General features: G+C 42.7%; 1 protein-coding gene and 1 long non-coding RNA gene across 2 annotated transcripts in view; one reads left to right on the top strand and one right to left on the bottom strand.

The window, feature by feature from the left end:
* Nucleotides 1–17,412, top strand: part of IDO2 (indoleamine 2,3-dioxygenase 2) — a 59,181-nt gene that overhangs the window by 30,830 nt on the left and 10,939 nt on the right. Inside the window, exons 5-7 of the mRNA XM_035003982.1 lie at nt 1,995–2,009; nt 3,405–3,504; nt 4,862–4,979. Of these exons, the coding sequence (XP_034859873.1) occupies nt 1,995–2,009; nt 3,405–3,504; nt 4,862–4,979 (233 nt within the window). The remainder of the gene's footprint in view (nt 1–1,994; nt 2,010–3,404; nt 3,505–4,861; nt 4,980–17,412) is intronic.
* Nucleotides 3,498–7,497, bottom strand: LOC118009937. The gene is made up of 3 exons (XR_004679059.1): nt 7,419–7,497; nt 6,803–6,954; nt 3,498–6,646 (listed from the first exon to the last, which is right to left on the bottom strand). It is a non-coding gene; the product is annotated as an uncharacterized LOC118009937 (long non-coding RNA).

The following is a 17,412-nucleotide window of genomic DNA, read 5'->3' as shown; positions in this document are numbered from 1 at the left end:
AAAATCACAGTTCCCAGCAGTTTCACTCTGAATACATTGGTCCAAGCTACATTTTTCTTGTTTGCTCGTTTGCTTCCACATCCGATCTCAACTTGACCTTCAAGCTCCTGCATGATTAGACTTCGCTCATTCTTTCTCATCAAATTATCTCCTGTGCCCTAACACGCCCTCCATTCATGTCAAATTAGGACCAGTGACTTCAGTAAGTGATCATGATGTAGCGATCATAAATGAATGATTATGGGTGAATTAGGCATAGGGCTCTAGATAAGCTGGATTGAGAATTTGATGAATAATGCCATCTCTTCTACCTAGTTGGCATCAATCCTCTGAAAGCTGGTTTGGGAATGTAGGTAGGCAGTAGTCTAAAGAAGTAGCGAGAGTTTTTTAACAATCAATAGTCAGAATGGGTGGAAGAGAGGAAGTATTTAATTTCCCTTTGAACTTTATTATCACAGCCAAATTTATTTCAGGCTATAGATGCAAGAGAGAGTGCTTTGTGACTTCATAAAATAGCTAAAGGGACATTTAGGTTAGATGTGAGGAGGAACTTCTTTAGCATGAGGTTTGTGGGTAACCACAGGATTTCAGAGATGATGGAAATCTGTTCTAGAGGATTAAACACTTAACAGACAATATACCTTTCCGGACTAATTTGTGTGGCCTTTGGAAGAAGTGAGGTCATCTCATCTCTCTAAGGAGCTCTGAGCTCTGGGAGGATACATTTTCCATAATTATTAATAATGATCTTTGACCAATTCTGCTTTCATAACAAAATTGATGACCAATATTCTCATAAAAAGCTGCTAAATCTGGCTCAGAGATTTGACAGAAAAAAAATAATAAATATATGTGTAGAAATGATTCTGGTCGGGGTGCCTAGGCGGTTCAGTGGGTTAAGCGTCTGCCTTCGGCTCAGGTCATGATCCCAGGGTCCTTGGATCGAGCCCCACATCAGGCTCCCTGCTCAGTGGGGAGCCTGCTTCTCCTTCTCCCTCTGCAGCTTCCCCTGTTGTGCACTCTCTTTCTCTCTGACAAATAAATAAATAAAATCTGTAAGATAAAAAAAATAAACCTCATGCAAGCAAGTTTATTACCACATTTAAAAAAAAATTCAGACTTCTACAAAAAAAAAAAAAATCAGGAAGTAGCTTGGTGAGGGGGTGAAATTTGACCTAGGTACATGCTAAAGGCGAGTAAGAGTAGAAGAGCTACAATAGAAACGTGGGTTTGTGCCAATTACAAACATATAAAAGGAAGAAGATAATTTATGATGCTGGCCACAGGCTAAATGTTCTGGGGCTCGTGTATGAGCTGAGATTTAGCTCCCTCTTTGTCACACAGTGGCTTGCAGGAGAGGAAAACTTCTCCCTCTTCCCTTCTAGGTTCTTTGGCTGGTTTGATAATTAACTTGACGTAAGAGAGATTAATAAGAGAAAAACAAATTTAATTTTGTGCATGCAGGAGCCCATAAAAATCTGAGACTCAAACAGGTGACCAAAACAAGCAGCTTCTATACCTTTTACACAAGAAAGCAATACATTTGGGAAGGATTGATAAGACAAAGGGGTTTGGACTTGGGGCAGCAAATTAGGGAAGAAGTAATAAGATGTGTTTTCTCAGGCTCATCAGCCCTAAATTCCCTATTGCAGGTGATAAGGACACTTTCTATTCTCCTGGTTCAGGAGGATACCTTTCATGTAGCAGATTTATTTCCTGCTTTCAGGGGAGCTAAGGTCAGAGTGTGCTTCTTGTACCAGCTCTTTCTTAAGTAATGTTAGTTCAAATGATGAGTGTGCCAAAGCAGTGCATTTTGGGGTGGCAGATTCTGCTCACAGTGTAGTCACTACCTGTGACGTCCAAAGTGTGCATGGGTATGTGTGTGCACACAAATGTGCATGCCTGTGTATTTGTGACTGCAAAAGGCATATCCGGTGTACAAACTGATTTGTTCTTTTATTTTCTTTTTCTCTTTGTGGTTGTCAATACCGAAGACCCTTGGAAATTGGGTAAGTTCTCCGAAGTCCTTCACTCACTTTAGAATCCATGTGAACTCAAAGCTTACAATAAATAAAAGAGAAAGGCATACCAATTTTTATGTATGGTATATAAACTATCTAAAAATGCCCGAAAAACGACTAGAAGGACATGTGCCAAAAATTAACAGCGCAAAAGTTAACAGTGGTGCCCTGCTTTGTAAGGATTAGGGGATTCATTTTCTTTACTATGTTTTCCAATCTGTGCATAAGGCAACAAGTAAAGTGCAATGCAAAAAAAAAAAAACAAAAAAACCCCAACTTTACCAAGTTTCTAATTCTCTGTGATTCTTTGAAGTCTGATGATCTGAAAAAGATCTCTGGTCTCACCATAAGGTCTATGAACGGCCCAGCTGCAGGCAGCGGTTGCTCCAGCTACAAAAGAATCCCTTTGCAATGTCTTGTTTTACACGGACTGGCGCTCATGGGGCAGGCCTGCTCCAGACATCCTCAGTCTCCTCTTTCCCCAGCGAGCAAAATTACCCTCTAAAGGAGCCAAACCTCAGCTCAGGAGGGGGTTCAGTATAAAAGTTGTAGCTCAGAAGATGGAGGGTGGAAAGGCAAAGACACCACCTTCCACGCTATCTATCGTCTCTGCTGGCACAATGGAGTTCCGGACCTATTTTTCTTTTGTGTTTGTTTTTCATCTCTCGTCGTGCGTAAGATGTTAGAGGCAGAAGTGACTTATGGAGTGAAGTTTTCGGTTTTATAGACTGGATCGACGTCTGGGATATTTGCATCCATATGATAACTGGTCATTTAAAATCGATCCCTGTTTAACAGTCTTCCTGCTGTCATTCTACTATAATACAGCACTTGGGGGAAAAAAATAAATCACTGATGAGAAAGAGCACTAGTCTGAGTTATGAGATATTCCTGCCCTGGTCCTGGGACTCATCAGCTGCATGGGGAAACCACTGTGCTTCTCTGGGCCATAGTTTCATGTCTAAAAGAGGAGCATGGAATTAGCTATGGCCTGTGGTCACTATGGCTCCGAGACTCTCTGCCCCTGACAGGAATGGTGTGATGGGCCCCAGCTGGAGAATCAGCAGGGCCTGCCCACTTATGCTTCAGCTGATCCCCTCGGGAAACGGGCAAGGACCATCAGGGCCATGCTAGACTTTGACAGTCTTCAGGTCCTGTGAATGGGGGCTGGAATAGATCTGCTCTCTCTTTCTCTCTTTTTTTTTTTTTTTTTTTGGAATATGGCTGGAGGCGGAGGCTCCTCCCCAGGGCAGTCCTGTGGAGCCGAGAGGGTTTCTTTCAGAGTCCACTTGCTCTCATGGTTGTCTCACTCTGAGGTGGCCTGGGGCTGTGCGCCTCGCGGTGTCCAAGCCTCGCTAACCATGTGGTCATTTCCTTCCCAAGGAACTTGGACCTCATTGTCTCATTTCCTGGGGGAGAGAGCCTGCGTGGCTTTATACTGGTGACTGTTTTGGTGGAGAAGGCAGCAGTGCCTGGGATTAAGGTATTGTCTTCACAGAACTTTTTTTTTTTTTCCTAAATGAGCAATTAGTGTGAGCTTTACTTCCCACCAAGTCCCTCTCCCTGTGGTGAACTAATCAATATAGATGGACAGGCTTTGTCCTGCTTGGTTTATGTCTGAGCTCTAGCCCACAGAGATCTCTGCCGTTCCTCAACCACCGTAAAACTTGGAATGACCATTTGTCCACTCAACAGACTAGCTTAGTTCTAAGCAATGGATGTCTCTGGGGGAACAAAACAGACACTGCTCTGGCCTCCACAGAAGCTCACCGTCCAGTGGAGGAAGATGGGCCAATATATAGGGTAACAAGAAAAAAAAAGCAGTGTTTCATGAAAAGACATCTAAAACCTAATCCAGACTTGCAGGGTCAGGCAAAGGGAAATGAGAGCTGGAGTTAATATCCTCATGATGTACAGGAATTAATCAGGGGGTGGGAATGGGGGGTGGGGAGTGGTATTCCTGGCCCAGAGAACTGTTATACAAAGCTTCAGAGGACAATGAATCATCATTGAGATTCCCTAGCCCTGGGGGTGGGGGGAGTTGCAAATTTGAATTCCTTCAGGGGTCAGGTGGGTACAGAGAGGTCAGGTGTAAGACAAAAGAAGGTGGAGTGGCAGGTGATCAGCTAGAGATTGTGTGCCTTATTTAAGTGAGATATTTAAGTGAGATTTGTGTCTTTCCTCACTTGCTGCCTTCCCTGTTAAGCATACTTTGAGTGCTTACTGTGTCCTCAGTAGAGTGACCAGATTGTGGTACAATTATTTTAGCTCCCCTCTTTCCCTCTCAAAAGTGAAACTGTATGGCCACTTTACTTCTCATTCTTGTGTTTAGTTCATTGAAAGATACGGAGTAAAGTATTGGTCTTCCAAATACAGCTTACATGAGGTGGAGACTGCTGGAGACAAGGAAGGCTTCCTGGTGGAGGGGGCTCTGAAGCTAAGGGATCTACAGAATCTGTCCGATTTTATGTACAGCAGAGCTCAGGAGTGAGGGTGCCCCAGTTCAAGATCACAGAAGGAGCAAGCAGAAGTAGAAATAATCATAATATGAGATAAATACAGAAGAAGGAACAAAATTGATAGGGTTATGCCCTTGAGAGTTACAAGAAGTAGTAGCCAATGGGAAAGATTCAGAAAGACTTAATTAGGGATCTATCTGGGAGTGCCCAGAAAGATTCTGGCTCTCAGGACATCTAGTTCAGGAATGCCCCCCAGGGAGCCCTGCCAAACAGCCCAGCAGTCAGAGCGGTGCCCTTCCTCTAGGTTCCCCCAGCTCTGCCTCTCTCTCACTCTCAGCGGACTGAATGCTCCTGAACTGAGTGAATGAATCTCCTCCGCAGGCACTTGTTGAGGCCGTGAATGCCATCTCACAGCGCAGCCAGAACGCCCTGCTCCAGGCCATGCAGCGACTGAGACTCTCCATTCAGGAGATCACCAGAACCTTAGGACAAATGCACGGTATGAGGCTCCTGAAGAGTGAGGGCTCTGCTTGGGGCAAAGGGGCCTGGAAGTTTGGCAACGTCCACAAGATGGCGCGGGTGCATTAGCTTTGTTTTAAGGCACCCACTTGTTCGTGCTCCTGGAAAATGATCTCTCAGTTTGCAGGGATTTTCTTGTGGGTTTATCCTACTTTATATTCTCTTGTGATTTGGTGGCTTCTTCTTCTTGTTGGCCATGTATTTCTTTGCATGTCGAGGTCTTGCATGAAACTGGGGAGGGAGGGGTGAAGCACGCCACATTGGTTGTACATGCCTCTATCCAGCAACGTGAGGTTACTGCAGGGCAGAATTAGGGTATGAGGGAGTTTGGGCTTACACTCTCTAAAGCCTCTTTGATTCTTGTTCTCATGTGGGACCTGAGATGACTGACGTTGGCTTTGGGCCTTATCTGAGGGCCCTTCCTGTGCTCCTCCACTGTGGGTACTTTAGGGATGAGTTATCATAGGTGTGGCCAGTTAAATGCAGCCACCCCCCCTCCCCCCGCTTCCTGGGGTTGATTATATCTTATTTTGATGACTGCAGCTCTTCAACTTCCTCTATCAGAAGAATCTAGAAAATGTAACTAATGTGTGTTTAAGGAAGGTGTGGGAGAGGGGTGTGATCTGTTTAACAAGGGGTGAGGATCGAAGTATCAGTTCCCCTCAATCCTGCTGCACTGATGGATGGAGTCCAGGAAAAGAGCGGTTTACGAGAAAGGACTGGAGGGAGGGTGGGAGCGAGGGAGGACATGGGGTGGTGCCCAGCTTTATGGCCTTCTATTAAAGGAGTAAATTTATTTGTCATCTCAGACTCTACACGAGTGGAAATCCATCTGAAATCACAGTGTTATGTATTATGGAAATAAGACATTTTCAACTTCTTGTTTTATATTTCAGATTCACATTTCCTCCATTTCCCTGAGTTTTAATTTTAAAGCCCTCCGGATCACATCAGGAGGTCTCCTGCCAAACAAGCTCTCCAACCTGGGTGATGTGGATTTTAGCCTTGCCGAGGGACCCTGAGTCTGTTACTCAGGACACCGAGACCAGGGAAGGCTCACTGCAGGTGCATTCAGATCATATGGATGAGCCAAAGCGAGTAGTCTGGAAGCTCTGGAGAGGCCCTCCCCCCATCACAGCCTGCAGCAGTGGGATGGCACAGCTGTCCCATCACAGGCTTTTCTTGTGCTCCTTGTCAGAGGCACTTCCTTCTTCAGCCCGGGCCAGCCCCAGGGCTCTCTTGACTATCACCTGTAGGAGGTTTGATGGCTAGGGGAGGTACCAGGGCCACTTCCCTTGTTTCCCCGAAAGGCAACTTTTCCCACACAGACATACTGTCTCTTAAAGGTTTTACCTGTGGTCACTGCGGTGAAATAGATGAGTGCATCATTGTGCATTTTCCATTGCGACTGTCACGTGCCTGCCGTCTGTGTCCTCGCTTGTGACGCTGGCAGGCTCGGGACATGCCTGTAATCAACAGCATGCAGGGGCGCCTGGGTGGCTCAGTTGGTTAAGCGACTGCCTTCGGCTCGGGTCATGATCCTGGAGTCCCTGGATCGAGTCCCGCATCGGGCTCCCTGCTCGGCGGGGGGTCTGCTTCTCCCTCTGATCCTCTTCCCTCTCGTGCTCTCTGTCTCTCATTCTCTCTCTCAAATAAATAAATAAAATCTTTAAAACAAAACAAAACAACAAAAAAACAGCATGCAGCAGAAGTGACCCCACATGAGCTGAGGCAAGGGTAGAGGAGGGAGGGGATGCGACTGCCACCTTGTATACGAAGTCACCACCCAAAAATGCCACTCACTCTGAGGCCATGGCTGTGAATGAGGGTGTCAGGCCACACAGGGGGGCCATATGTAGATGCTCCGGTTGGCACCTGACCCGGGAGCGAATGAGCCCTTGGTTTGATTCTAGGTTCCCAGCCTCAGATCATCCTCAGTCTTCAAGTCTTCCCACCTGAGGACCCAAACACTATCAGAAGAATCTAGAAAATGTAACTAATGTGTGTTTAAGGAAGGTGTGGGAGAGGGGTGTGATCTGTTTAACAAGGGGTGAGGATCTAAGCAGAGGAAAGCCATCCACTGTGTCCTGTCCAAATTTCTAACCCACAGAATCCATGAGCGTAACGTACTGGCTGCCTGACTTCGGAGTGGTTTGTAATGCAGCCAGAGTAAACAGAGAAATGAAATTACAAAAATAAGAAATACTAGAAACTGCAAGGTTTACGGAATCACACAGGTTTGTTTGTCACTGTGTCTGGTTTATGGTTAATGGCATTTTTTCCTGCGTGATCAGCCGAGCTCAGCTGCACTTCTTCCCTCTGCTTTCTCCCAGAAAATGGAGCTCACCCAAACATTCTTTCTTTCTGAGCTCAACTTTAGCAAGAGCGGTGGAGTCTTCCTCCCTTCCTCCATACATACCTCATTGCCAGGCAGGACAGCCTGAAAACATGCCCGAGGCAGAGGAGAAGGTACTCTTCTTTGTAAGGCTGCAATTTGCTTTGCTGAGGAATCCCTTGCTGTCACTTGGCCTTGGCCTAGCCCACATGTGACTTCTACCTCACAGCCTTACATAATCCTCACCACGGACTGGAAAATAAAACCAGATGACTCCGTTTTCACAGCCTGACTCTTCTTTTTTTTTTTTTTTTTTTAAGATTTTATTTTTATTTTTGACAGAGAGAGAGAGTGTACAAGCAGGGGAAGCAGCAGGCAGAGGGAGAGGGAGAAGCAGGCTCCCTGGCTCAGCAGGCTCCCCAATGCGGGGCTCGATCCCAGGACCCTGGGATCATGACCTGAGCCAAAGGCAGCCGCTTAACTGTCTGAGCCACCCAGGCGCCCCCACAGCCTGACTCTTCTTAAGGCAGAAGTCCGCACCAGCAATACACTAATAGACAGTGCCCCACCTCACTGCATTGCTGGCTGCCAGTCAGCACTGGGCACCTGCGGGATCCCTGGCTGTGCCCCTCTTCTTCGTGATTTGCAGAGAACTTGACCTGGTCTGAGGGTTGTGCTCTGTTGGAAGGCTAAAATATGTTTGGATTTCCAAGCATCCAGATTACACTGGGATGTCTTTTGGCATGTTTCTCAATAGCTCTTGTTGTTGTTTTTTTCTTTTTTTAAATTTTATTTTATTGTTATGTTAATCACCATACATTACATCATTAGTTTTTGATGTAGTGTTCCATGATTCATTGTTTGTGTATGACACCCAGTGCTCCATGCAGAACGTGCCCTCTTTAATACCCAACACCAGGCTAACCCATCCCCCACACCCTCCTCTCTAGAACCCTCAGTTTGTTTCTCAGAGTCCATAGGCTCTCATGGTTCGTCTCCCCCTCCAATTTCCCCCCCTTCATTTTTCCCTTCCTACTATCTTTTTTTTTTTTTAAACATATAATGTATTATTTGTTTCAGAGGTACAGGTCTGTGATTCAACAGTCTTCAATAGCTCTTGTTTTTGAGAATTAATTTCCTCCTTAGAAAAGCTGAGGGGTAAATTGCTCTCCAAAAAGCCGTGGACATTTTTACCTCGTATTTCCTTATGCATCAACACAATTTCTAGCTACTCCCTGACCGATTGGTAGCTGTAAGAATTTATCCTTTAATAGTAGAGCAAGGAGTCAAAAAGTTTCTTTCTAACAGTTTGGTATGTGTTTAAATCAGGTTTCTTAATCAGTGAATTGGTGCAAAATGGTAACGTCAACTTCAGCTACCGGCCCCATCTGATTGGCCCACTTAATTTTGTCTAAGGGCTTTTTTCCTAATTTGAGAACTTATTTTGTCTAAAACCAATTGGAAACAAAATTCTTGTTTTCATTTTCTTAATCTTAAATTGAAGCTTAAAAGTGGCGTGTAATTAGGACACTCTTAGATTTGTTGAAAGCATTTTTGACATCTATATAAAAGAATTTGTGATAAAGTTAGTATATCCAGGTGCTCACCAAAGAACCATTTAACAACTAAGTTTTGTTTTGTTTGTAACTGATCCATTTTCACCCATTTATAATCAGTAGGAAAGACTGTCTGGATGTTGGGGCAGCTCTATGCTTTGGGTCTGTAACCTGTAATAACTGAATTCAGTACCCTAGATTTATGTTTAGCTGTTAGGACTTTCTTGATGAAAGTTATTTTCCTTCCCTTCCCAGCCTACCGGTATTTCTCTTCATGACTTCTGGAGCATGAGCTCCCTGTGCTGTCTGAAGAAGGTATTACAGTTAGAACCATGTACTGGTGATAAAAGTCTTTGCTAGCAATAAAAGCAGTCCTTAACCTTTGAAAAAATAAAATAAAAAATAAAACCCATTGGAAAATAATTAACATGGAATTCTTCTCTACTGAATACCACAGGATTATACGACCACATTCATATCTCTAAAGATACCTTCTCTCGTGGATTAGTTACACACGGTAATCTGGTTATACCCTGGTCACATGAGCCATCGTATTTTATCTTAAATCCAATTTTATTATGTCAGTGCATCAAATCCAGAAGGATGCCCACACAAAACCAGTTCTCCAAATATTGAAGAGTCCCATTAAGTCTTCACAGAAGATGTTTTTAGGCATACAAAGAAGAATATACATTGCATGTCACACATCAAAAATATCCAGAAATCTACAATGATTATTATTGTTGCATATGGTTAAGATTCACTCAGATTTGCTTACATATTTATAACCTATTTTTTTTGCCCTTCATTCCATTACACACATTTCTTTTGCCACTAGGATTTCCTCTAGTGAGGGCCTGGGGCTGGCAAACTCTCTCATCTGCAAATTGCCCTGTTTCACTCCCATTCCTGAAGAATATTTTTGCTAGCCACTATATTCTCTTAGATGCTGAGTAGATCACTACAATATCTTTCGGTTTCCACTGTCACTATTGAGAAGTTAGATGTCAGTCTCTTACTTGTTTGGGGGCAACCCATCTTTTCCCCGTCTGCTTGTGAGTTTCTCCTTATAGGTCTGTCTTTCCCGTTGTTCCATTTATTACGCGTGGGCTTCCTTATGCTTCTTTAGTTCATATGCCTCGTTGTTCTGGAAAGTCCTCATCCATTAAATCCTCGCAGGTTACGCCTCACTGTCCCCTGTCTTCCTACTGCAGCTGTGATTGAAGAGATTAGATCTTGCTCTGCTGTCCTCCATTCTTAAAGCCTTGCTGTTTTTTCCCATCTCTTTATTTCTTTGTGCTGCATTCTGGATTAATTCTTCTGATCTAATTAATTAATTCTCAACTGCTTCCAACCTGCTCCTAAATACACACATCCAATAGGTTATTGTCTCATTTCCAAAAGTTGTATTTTATTATTTTCTAACCTGTTCATATTTTACAACATTCTGTTCCTTGTAGATGTTTTCAAGTTTGCTTTTGGTTTTCTTCAACATACTATGCGTGGCTGTTTCATAATTTGTGTGTGATGATTCTAATATTGGAAACTTGATTCTGTTTCCTTCTTGTTATTTCTTCTTTCCTACTGGTTCTCATTGCTGGTTGTCATGTTTTCTTGTGTCTATGCTTGCTTTTGTTGCTTCCCCCCCCCCCCCCCCAGGTATTGCTCATTGTCTTTGAAACCCTGTCTGTAGGTAGTCTTTTGGAACTGGGGTAAAGAAATATTTGTATTCAGTTCTTCCTGGTTCTTGGGACATTAAAATTCTGTCCCATCTTGAATCAAGTTCAGCAAGTGAGGGCACATGTATCAATCAGGCAATTGGGCTGAAAATGTGCAAAAAAAGGGGCGCCTGAGTGGCTCAGTTGGTTAAGCGACTGCCTTCGGCTCAGGTCATGATCCTGGAGTCCTGGGATCGAGTCCCGCATCGGGCTCCCTGCTCGGCAGGGAGTCTGCTTCTCCCTCTGACCCTCCTCCTTCTCATGCTCTCTGTCTCTCATTCTCTCTGTCTCAAATAAATAAATAAAATCTTTAAAAAAAAAAAATGTGCAAAAAAAGAAGTCACAACTTCCAGGGACAGATTTTTTTTTTTTTTTTGGTCTTCCTGTTTTGCTCAATGCCAAGGTAGCCCTGATTTTGTCTTCTAGGGCAAGCAGTGGTGGGGTGGGAGCCCTGATGCACACTGATGTTGAGATATAGGCAGCTGAGACCCCCAGATTAATATGAACAGGGTATCCTGTAAAATGCCTCACCATGGCTGGGACCAGGGTCTTATGGCACGGACCATACAGAGAAGCCACCAAAACCAAGCCCAGGTGTACCTGGATTGGCAAATGCCTTCAGGGAAAAGTGGTTTTGCCACTCTAATTTTCCACCTCCCTTTCTAGGGGTCCCTGCTTTCCCTTAAATTTTTGCTTAGCGGTTCCTTGCTATTTCTTCAGCTTTGATGCCTTTAAGATGTTTGCATCTCTTATCCCTCTTTTTGGATTGTTTTTAGTGGAAGGATGGGTCCAAGTGAAGTAGCACTCCATTACCCCAAATGGAAGACTCTTTCTGGAGTGTCATTTGCATCCCTTCCTTTCTCTCTGTTTCCATCACTTGCTCTGGACCTGGCTCTCCTCATCACTTGCCAGAACTCTGCAGTGACCTTCCACATCCCGTCTTTCATCTGCCCTTTACCTAGTCTAATTCATTCTTTACACAGAAGCCGGAAGTGCAAGCTGAATCACTCTTACTCCTAAAACTCTTCAGTTTCTCTCCTGGCACGGTGCAGGAAGGTAGCCTCCAGCTCCATGTGGCTACTGAACACTTGAAATACGACCAGTGTGAGTGGAAAACTAAATTTTAATCATATTTCATTTTAAACAATTGAAATTGACATTTAAAAATGGAATCAATGTAAAATGGTTTTTTGTTAAACATAGCTTTATTACTAATGGTCATATTTCACTTAATTGTTGAAAATTAAGCATCCTAGTTGAAATGCAGTATAAGTTTAAAATATTTTTTTTTTACGATTTTATTTATCTATTTGAGAGAGAGAGAGAGAGAAGGGGGTGGAGCAAAGGGAGAGGGACAAGCAGACTCTGCACTGAGCAGGGGACCTGATGCAGGGCTCAATCTCACGACCCTGAGATCATTACCTGAGGTGAAATCAAGAGTTGTTGGCTTAACTGACTGAGCCACCCAGGCGCCCCCAAGTATAAAATTTTAAGTCTGTAAGCATATACAGAAAATTTCAAAAACTTATTACAAAAAACATATTAACAATTTCTATATTGATTATCTTTTAAAATTAAAATATTTTGGATATTTTGTGTTAACTAAAATACAGTATTGGTATTAATTTTGCCAACTTTTTTTTTTTTACCTTTTGAAATATGACTACTAGAAAATTTTAAATTACATATGCCTGTCACATTACATTCTTATTGCTGGCACTCTTTCATCCATTATTCTAAGGGTAAGGACAAAATCCTTAATCCATTCTGTATGATCTAACCCCAGAATATTTTAATTTCAATTTCTTTATTTGACACCATGTTTCCCTTCACTTGTTCTTTCTGATACTAGCTTTTAGTTCCTGAAAATACTTTTATCATGAGCACACACGAGTTGTGTCTTTCCACAGGGTCAGCTTTATTCAGTCCTAAAGCAAAGTTAAATCACAATCAGAAAGCAGGTTCGGGATTCCAGGCTCGGTTCACCATGTGATTAAACCTGGCTTCTTACACAGCACCCAGAGCAGGAGAGAAGACAAGCCACACACCGAACAAGGTAACAGAAGGTGCAGGAAGTGAACGAACCAAACTCAGTCAGGCTGTGGGCGTGTGGTGGAGCCAAGGCCTCGGCCTGGTCCGGGTCAGCTCTCCGCACTCGGCTTCTGGTGTTCTGGCGGCGAAGACCTCGGTTCTGCTCGGAGACCCCGGGGATCAGCGGGGCAGAGCCTTCCGTGGCCATTGCCTTTCTCGAGTGGCGAGACCGAGGGGCCAGGTCTGAAGAGTCTGCCAGTTCGCTGCCCCAATCCTTCCCTTTTTAAAGGGATTTACTCCGTTTGGGGTCTCTGCAGACCTCCTCTGGTTCTTCGTGATCAGTTGTGGGGTGTCGGCTGACGTGGGTCCGGGCGATACCTCCTGGCTGCCGGACCTTGACGCAGGCTCCTGCTTGACGTGAGAGACTCCATTTTGCTCTCCACAACTTTCTTCAACTTCAAGGCTTGTTTACCACTATTCCTTCTGCTCCATTCATTCTTTCCTATTCACCCTCTGCCTGGTTCACTCCTACTTCCATCAACTCCAGATTTAAGCCCTGGTGTCGTCCAGGCACACATAGCTGCTTACACCCTGCCAACAATGCTACCAAGTCTGGGAAAAGGGGAAGGGGCTAGAACAGTCAGAGCAACAGAAGAGATGGACAAGAGACATCAAGGAAAAGGACGAAGGACTGGCAGAGTGTAGGTATGATCAGAGACAGAAAGAGTTGTCCAGGAAGTATACATGATTTCAAAGCCGGTTTAAAAGAAAAAAATCACGATGCCTCTGGCAAAGACCTGTCACTTGGAAGATGGAATCAAGTTCTGCTTGAGGGGTTGGTTGGTTTTCAAAGTAAATTGGGACACAGAGGAAGGATGATGAACTTGCTTTGAGATATGTCATGCTTAAGGTGATGACAAGACACCCAGTGGAAATATGTGGCTTTGACAGTTGGAATTATGTGAAAAAGTTACAGTTTGGTGGTCGTGAGCATCAGATGTATGGTTCGATTTGCATCTACCGTGCTTTATCGTATGTCAGAACACCTGCCATGCTACTTCCCTGAGTGGGACCGGATGAATGTTACTAAAATAATGTGAAAACACTACGGTAATTCCACACCTGTGGTTTTACAGCACTGATCCAAAGCAAGGATTTTCTAGTTTTGCTTTGTGTAAAGACTACTTCTCAGTATAAAATCTAAATCCCTACCCCTGAAAACTTTAAAAGCTAGTCTCCTTAGGTTTTCCAAACAAAACAAAAATAATGCTTATGACACAAAATTATTATCAGTGTAAATGAATCAAAAGCAGACATTATATTTCTCTAGAGATTCACTTGGATTTAAAGAGAAGGATGCTTAGCCAAAATGTTTTGTGTTTTGCTGAACACAACCACAGAAACACTGGAAGATGTCTGGCCAGGCACTAAATGGATCTGAGCTTGCCCATCTGGGCAGAAGCTGTAGTTCTTGGTGCCTTTTTCTCACTCTACTGGGAAGCCACATGGAAGGAAAAGGAGGAGGCATAACTCAGGTGTGTTCTTAGATCCTCCGTGTCACTGGCTTTTAAGAACCACCCTTCTTAGCCAAAATGTGCACACATGAGACCCAGAAGCCAGACTGTTTACATGGTTCTCCTACCTTACCAGCCCCATGTTAATAGTGCAGGAAGTTTTCTACTTGGTATTTTCTGAACAGTGTTCAGAGTCCATCACTAAAATATATTTCCTAGTAGTCTGTTCTTTTTTATGATTTTTATCTCTCTGTTAAAGTTCTCATTTTGTGCATGTGTTGTTCTCTTGATTTCATCGAATTGTCTTTCTGTGTTTTCTTTTTTCATTTTTTAAAATTTAAATCTGATTAATTAACATATAATGTATTATTGGTTTCAGGGGTAGAGGTCTGTGATTCATCAGTCTTATATAATACCCAGTGCTCATTACAACACATACCCTCCCCAGAGTCCATCACCCAGTTACCCCATCCCTCCATGCCCCTCCCCTCCAGCAACCCTCAGTTTTCTTTCTGTGTTTTCTTATAGTTCACCTGGCTTCCTTAAAACAGATATTTTGAATTAATTTTATCAGGCAAATCACAGGTCTGCATTTCTTTCAGGTCAGTTACAGGAAAGTTATTTTGTTCCTTTGGTGGTATCATGTTTCCTTGATTTTTTTATGTTCTGTGAAGGTTTGCATTGCTGCAAGAAGTATTTGAAGAAGTATTCACCTCCTCCAGGATTTACCGACTGGTTTCAGGAGAGAAATACCTTCCATCAGCCCTGGTAGGGATTCCAAAGCTTTCTCAGACCTTCTATGGATACCCTGCTCCATACTTCTTGCTCCCTCTTGTGGCAGAAGTTTTAATTGCGTGCGCCTTCTCTTGATCCCGCAAAGCCAGGTGCTGACCACCTTCCATTTGCCTTCCCCAGAGGAGTGTTCAAGGCTCAGGTTTGTGTGCTTTCTCCCAATCCCACAGAATCAGCCAGCTTGCTTCATGAGCTCACTAATCCTCAGCAAAGGCTCACTCTTTCTGCCTTCAGGAGTGCACACAAGGAGCTGGCCTTGGACTGGGTGAGACACCAGAGCACTAGGGGTTTTGGAATGTTCTCAGCATCTCATGGGAGGGTTTCTGCATGGACTCTGTCAGGTGATCAATATGATCTGCATCCCTTTAATGAAACCCCCAAGAGCCCTATGTGGCATTCTCCTAGCTCCTCCCCATGCCCAGTCTCCCCAGTTGTGCAGTACACCTCAGTGTTCTGGATGGGGCGAGAAAGAAGTGGATCTGCTTGGCAGCATTCCCATGCAGTTGGGGAAGCCAGGCACTCACTCATATGCTCTCGTTTTCCCTCACGGGAAGAATCACAGCCCTAGAAGGTCTCTCTTAGCACCGAGCTGTGCTGCCTTGTGGACAGGGTGATGTGAGCAAAGTGAAATGTTCTTACCCTCTTCAGTGCATCCAGCTCCGGATCTTTTTGCTCAGTGGTGTGCTGGAATGTCTCCACTGAATTCCCGGACTTTCACAAAGGCTCTCTTGTCTATGTGTGATTATCTAAACCAGTGTTCTCTGTGGGGAAGACAGTGGAAAACTTTTACTCCACCACGATGATGACGTCACTCCCGCATTCTCTGATTTGAGTTAACTCTCTTCTGTGTGTGTGTGTGTGTGCATGCACGTGCTGGTTGGTGCTCACCACTCAGGTCCCTCTTTTGTGAATGCATGCATTTCCTTATATTTTTAATGGCCTTTTATCTTTTATCTTTTTGTAAGTTTTTTGTGCATCCTGGCGGTCTGCTCTTTTTTAGTTATATGTGTTGCAAATATTGTGGTTTGTCTTTAGGACTTTGGAAAGCAGAACTTTTTAATTTAAATATAGTCAAGGTATCTGTCATTTCTTTTGCAGAAGTCTATGTTTTAGGAGTTCTTGCCTAAGATATTTTTCCATAATCGTAGGTCATAAGTATATTTTCCTGTATTTTCTTCTCGAATTGTTGTCTTTCACATTTTAGACCTTAATTCACATAATTATTATCTATATGTAACATGACATAGGAAATAAATTCAATTTCCTTTTTTTTAATAATCCCTAATCTTCAATATTGGCACTGTCTTCTATCAGATTTTCTGAAATGACTGGCTCTGTTTCCAGGTTCCCTAGTCTTTTTCATTGTCTCTTTCCCATCAGGAATTTCATTTGTCTTAAGAACTATAGCTTCATAGTATTTCTCATTTTCATCTTGCCCTTCTTTTCCAGAGGTGACTGACTGTACTATTTTCAACCCTTTGCCTTTCATGTAAACTGCTAGAATCAGCTTTTCAAATTGCATTGAAAAAAATCTCTGTTAAAAATTTTGCTCACATTGCATTAAATCCATACGTTGATTTGGAGAAAAATGACATGCTTCTGATATTACATCTAGTCTTTCTGTCTTATGATCAAGGAAGTGGAGAGTCAGAGAATAGCACAGAAACACCAACTAAGGTTGTTGGACAAGCCACTCCAAATCATGCCTTCATATTGCTGGCTGCCGGCTAAAATTTATCCAGATAGAGAACTCTTTCTTAGATACATTTCTTCTCTTTGATATTGATACTTAATTTTCTTGTCCATCAATATAAATTTCTTCTTTAATTTCCTGAATTTTTAAAAATTTCATTCAAAATAAGAGACTTAGATATCTTCTGGGTTTTTTTCATAGTTACCTTAGATTTTTGTTTCTAGTGAATATGGTATCTTTTGATTTAACTAACTCCTAACTATTTGTTGCTGGTTTATTAAGTGAAATTGATATTTGACTATTAACCTTGAACTTAGTACCTTGGTAAACACTCTTATTAATTCTAATAATTATTTGCAGATTATTTGGGTTTCCTATGTTGAAATCATGTTATTTGAGAATCATGTTTTGTTCCTTCATTTATAATACTTATAACTTTTATTTCTTTAAATATTTTTTTTGTACTCTTCTAGCTAGGATTCCTAACACCGTGTTGAATGGAAGTGCTGATCCTTGTTTTGTTCCACATTTTAAAACACTTATTTTTAATCTTTCAGTATCAAGTACAAAATGCACAATAGGCTTTCTGTGAATTTATCAGTTCAAGAATGTTCCTCCTATCCTTAATTAGCTAATTTTTCTCTTTTTTTATAATCATAAATGGATTTTTTTACATCTATTGACAATTTTTACATTAAAATTATTTTATATCTACTGACTAATCATTTTACTTTTGTGGGTAAAATATTACACTATTGCTGGTCATTGTTGCTT

The sequence above is a fragment of the Mirounga leonina genome, unplaced genomic scaffold (assembly GCF_011800145.1).
Source record: "Mirounga leonina isolate KUSES-001 unplaced genomic scaffold, KU_Mleo_1.0 Mir_128, whole genome shotgun sequence".
NCBI lineage: Eukaryota > Metazoa > Chordata > Mammalia > Carnivora > Phocidae > Mirounga > Mirounga leonina.
Note: the sequence above shows the minus strand (reverse complement) of the source record. Positions and strands in the feature narration are given on the sequence as shown.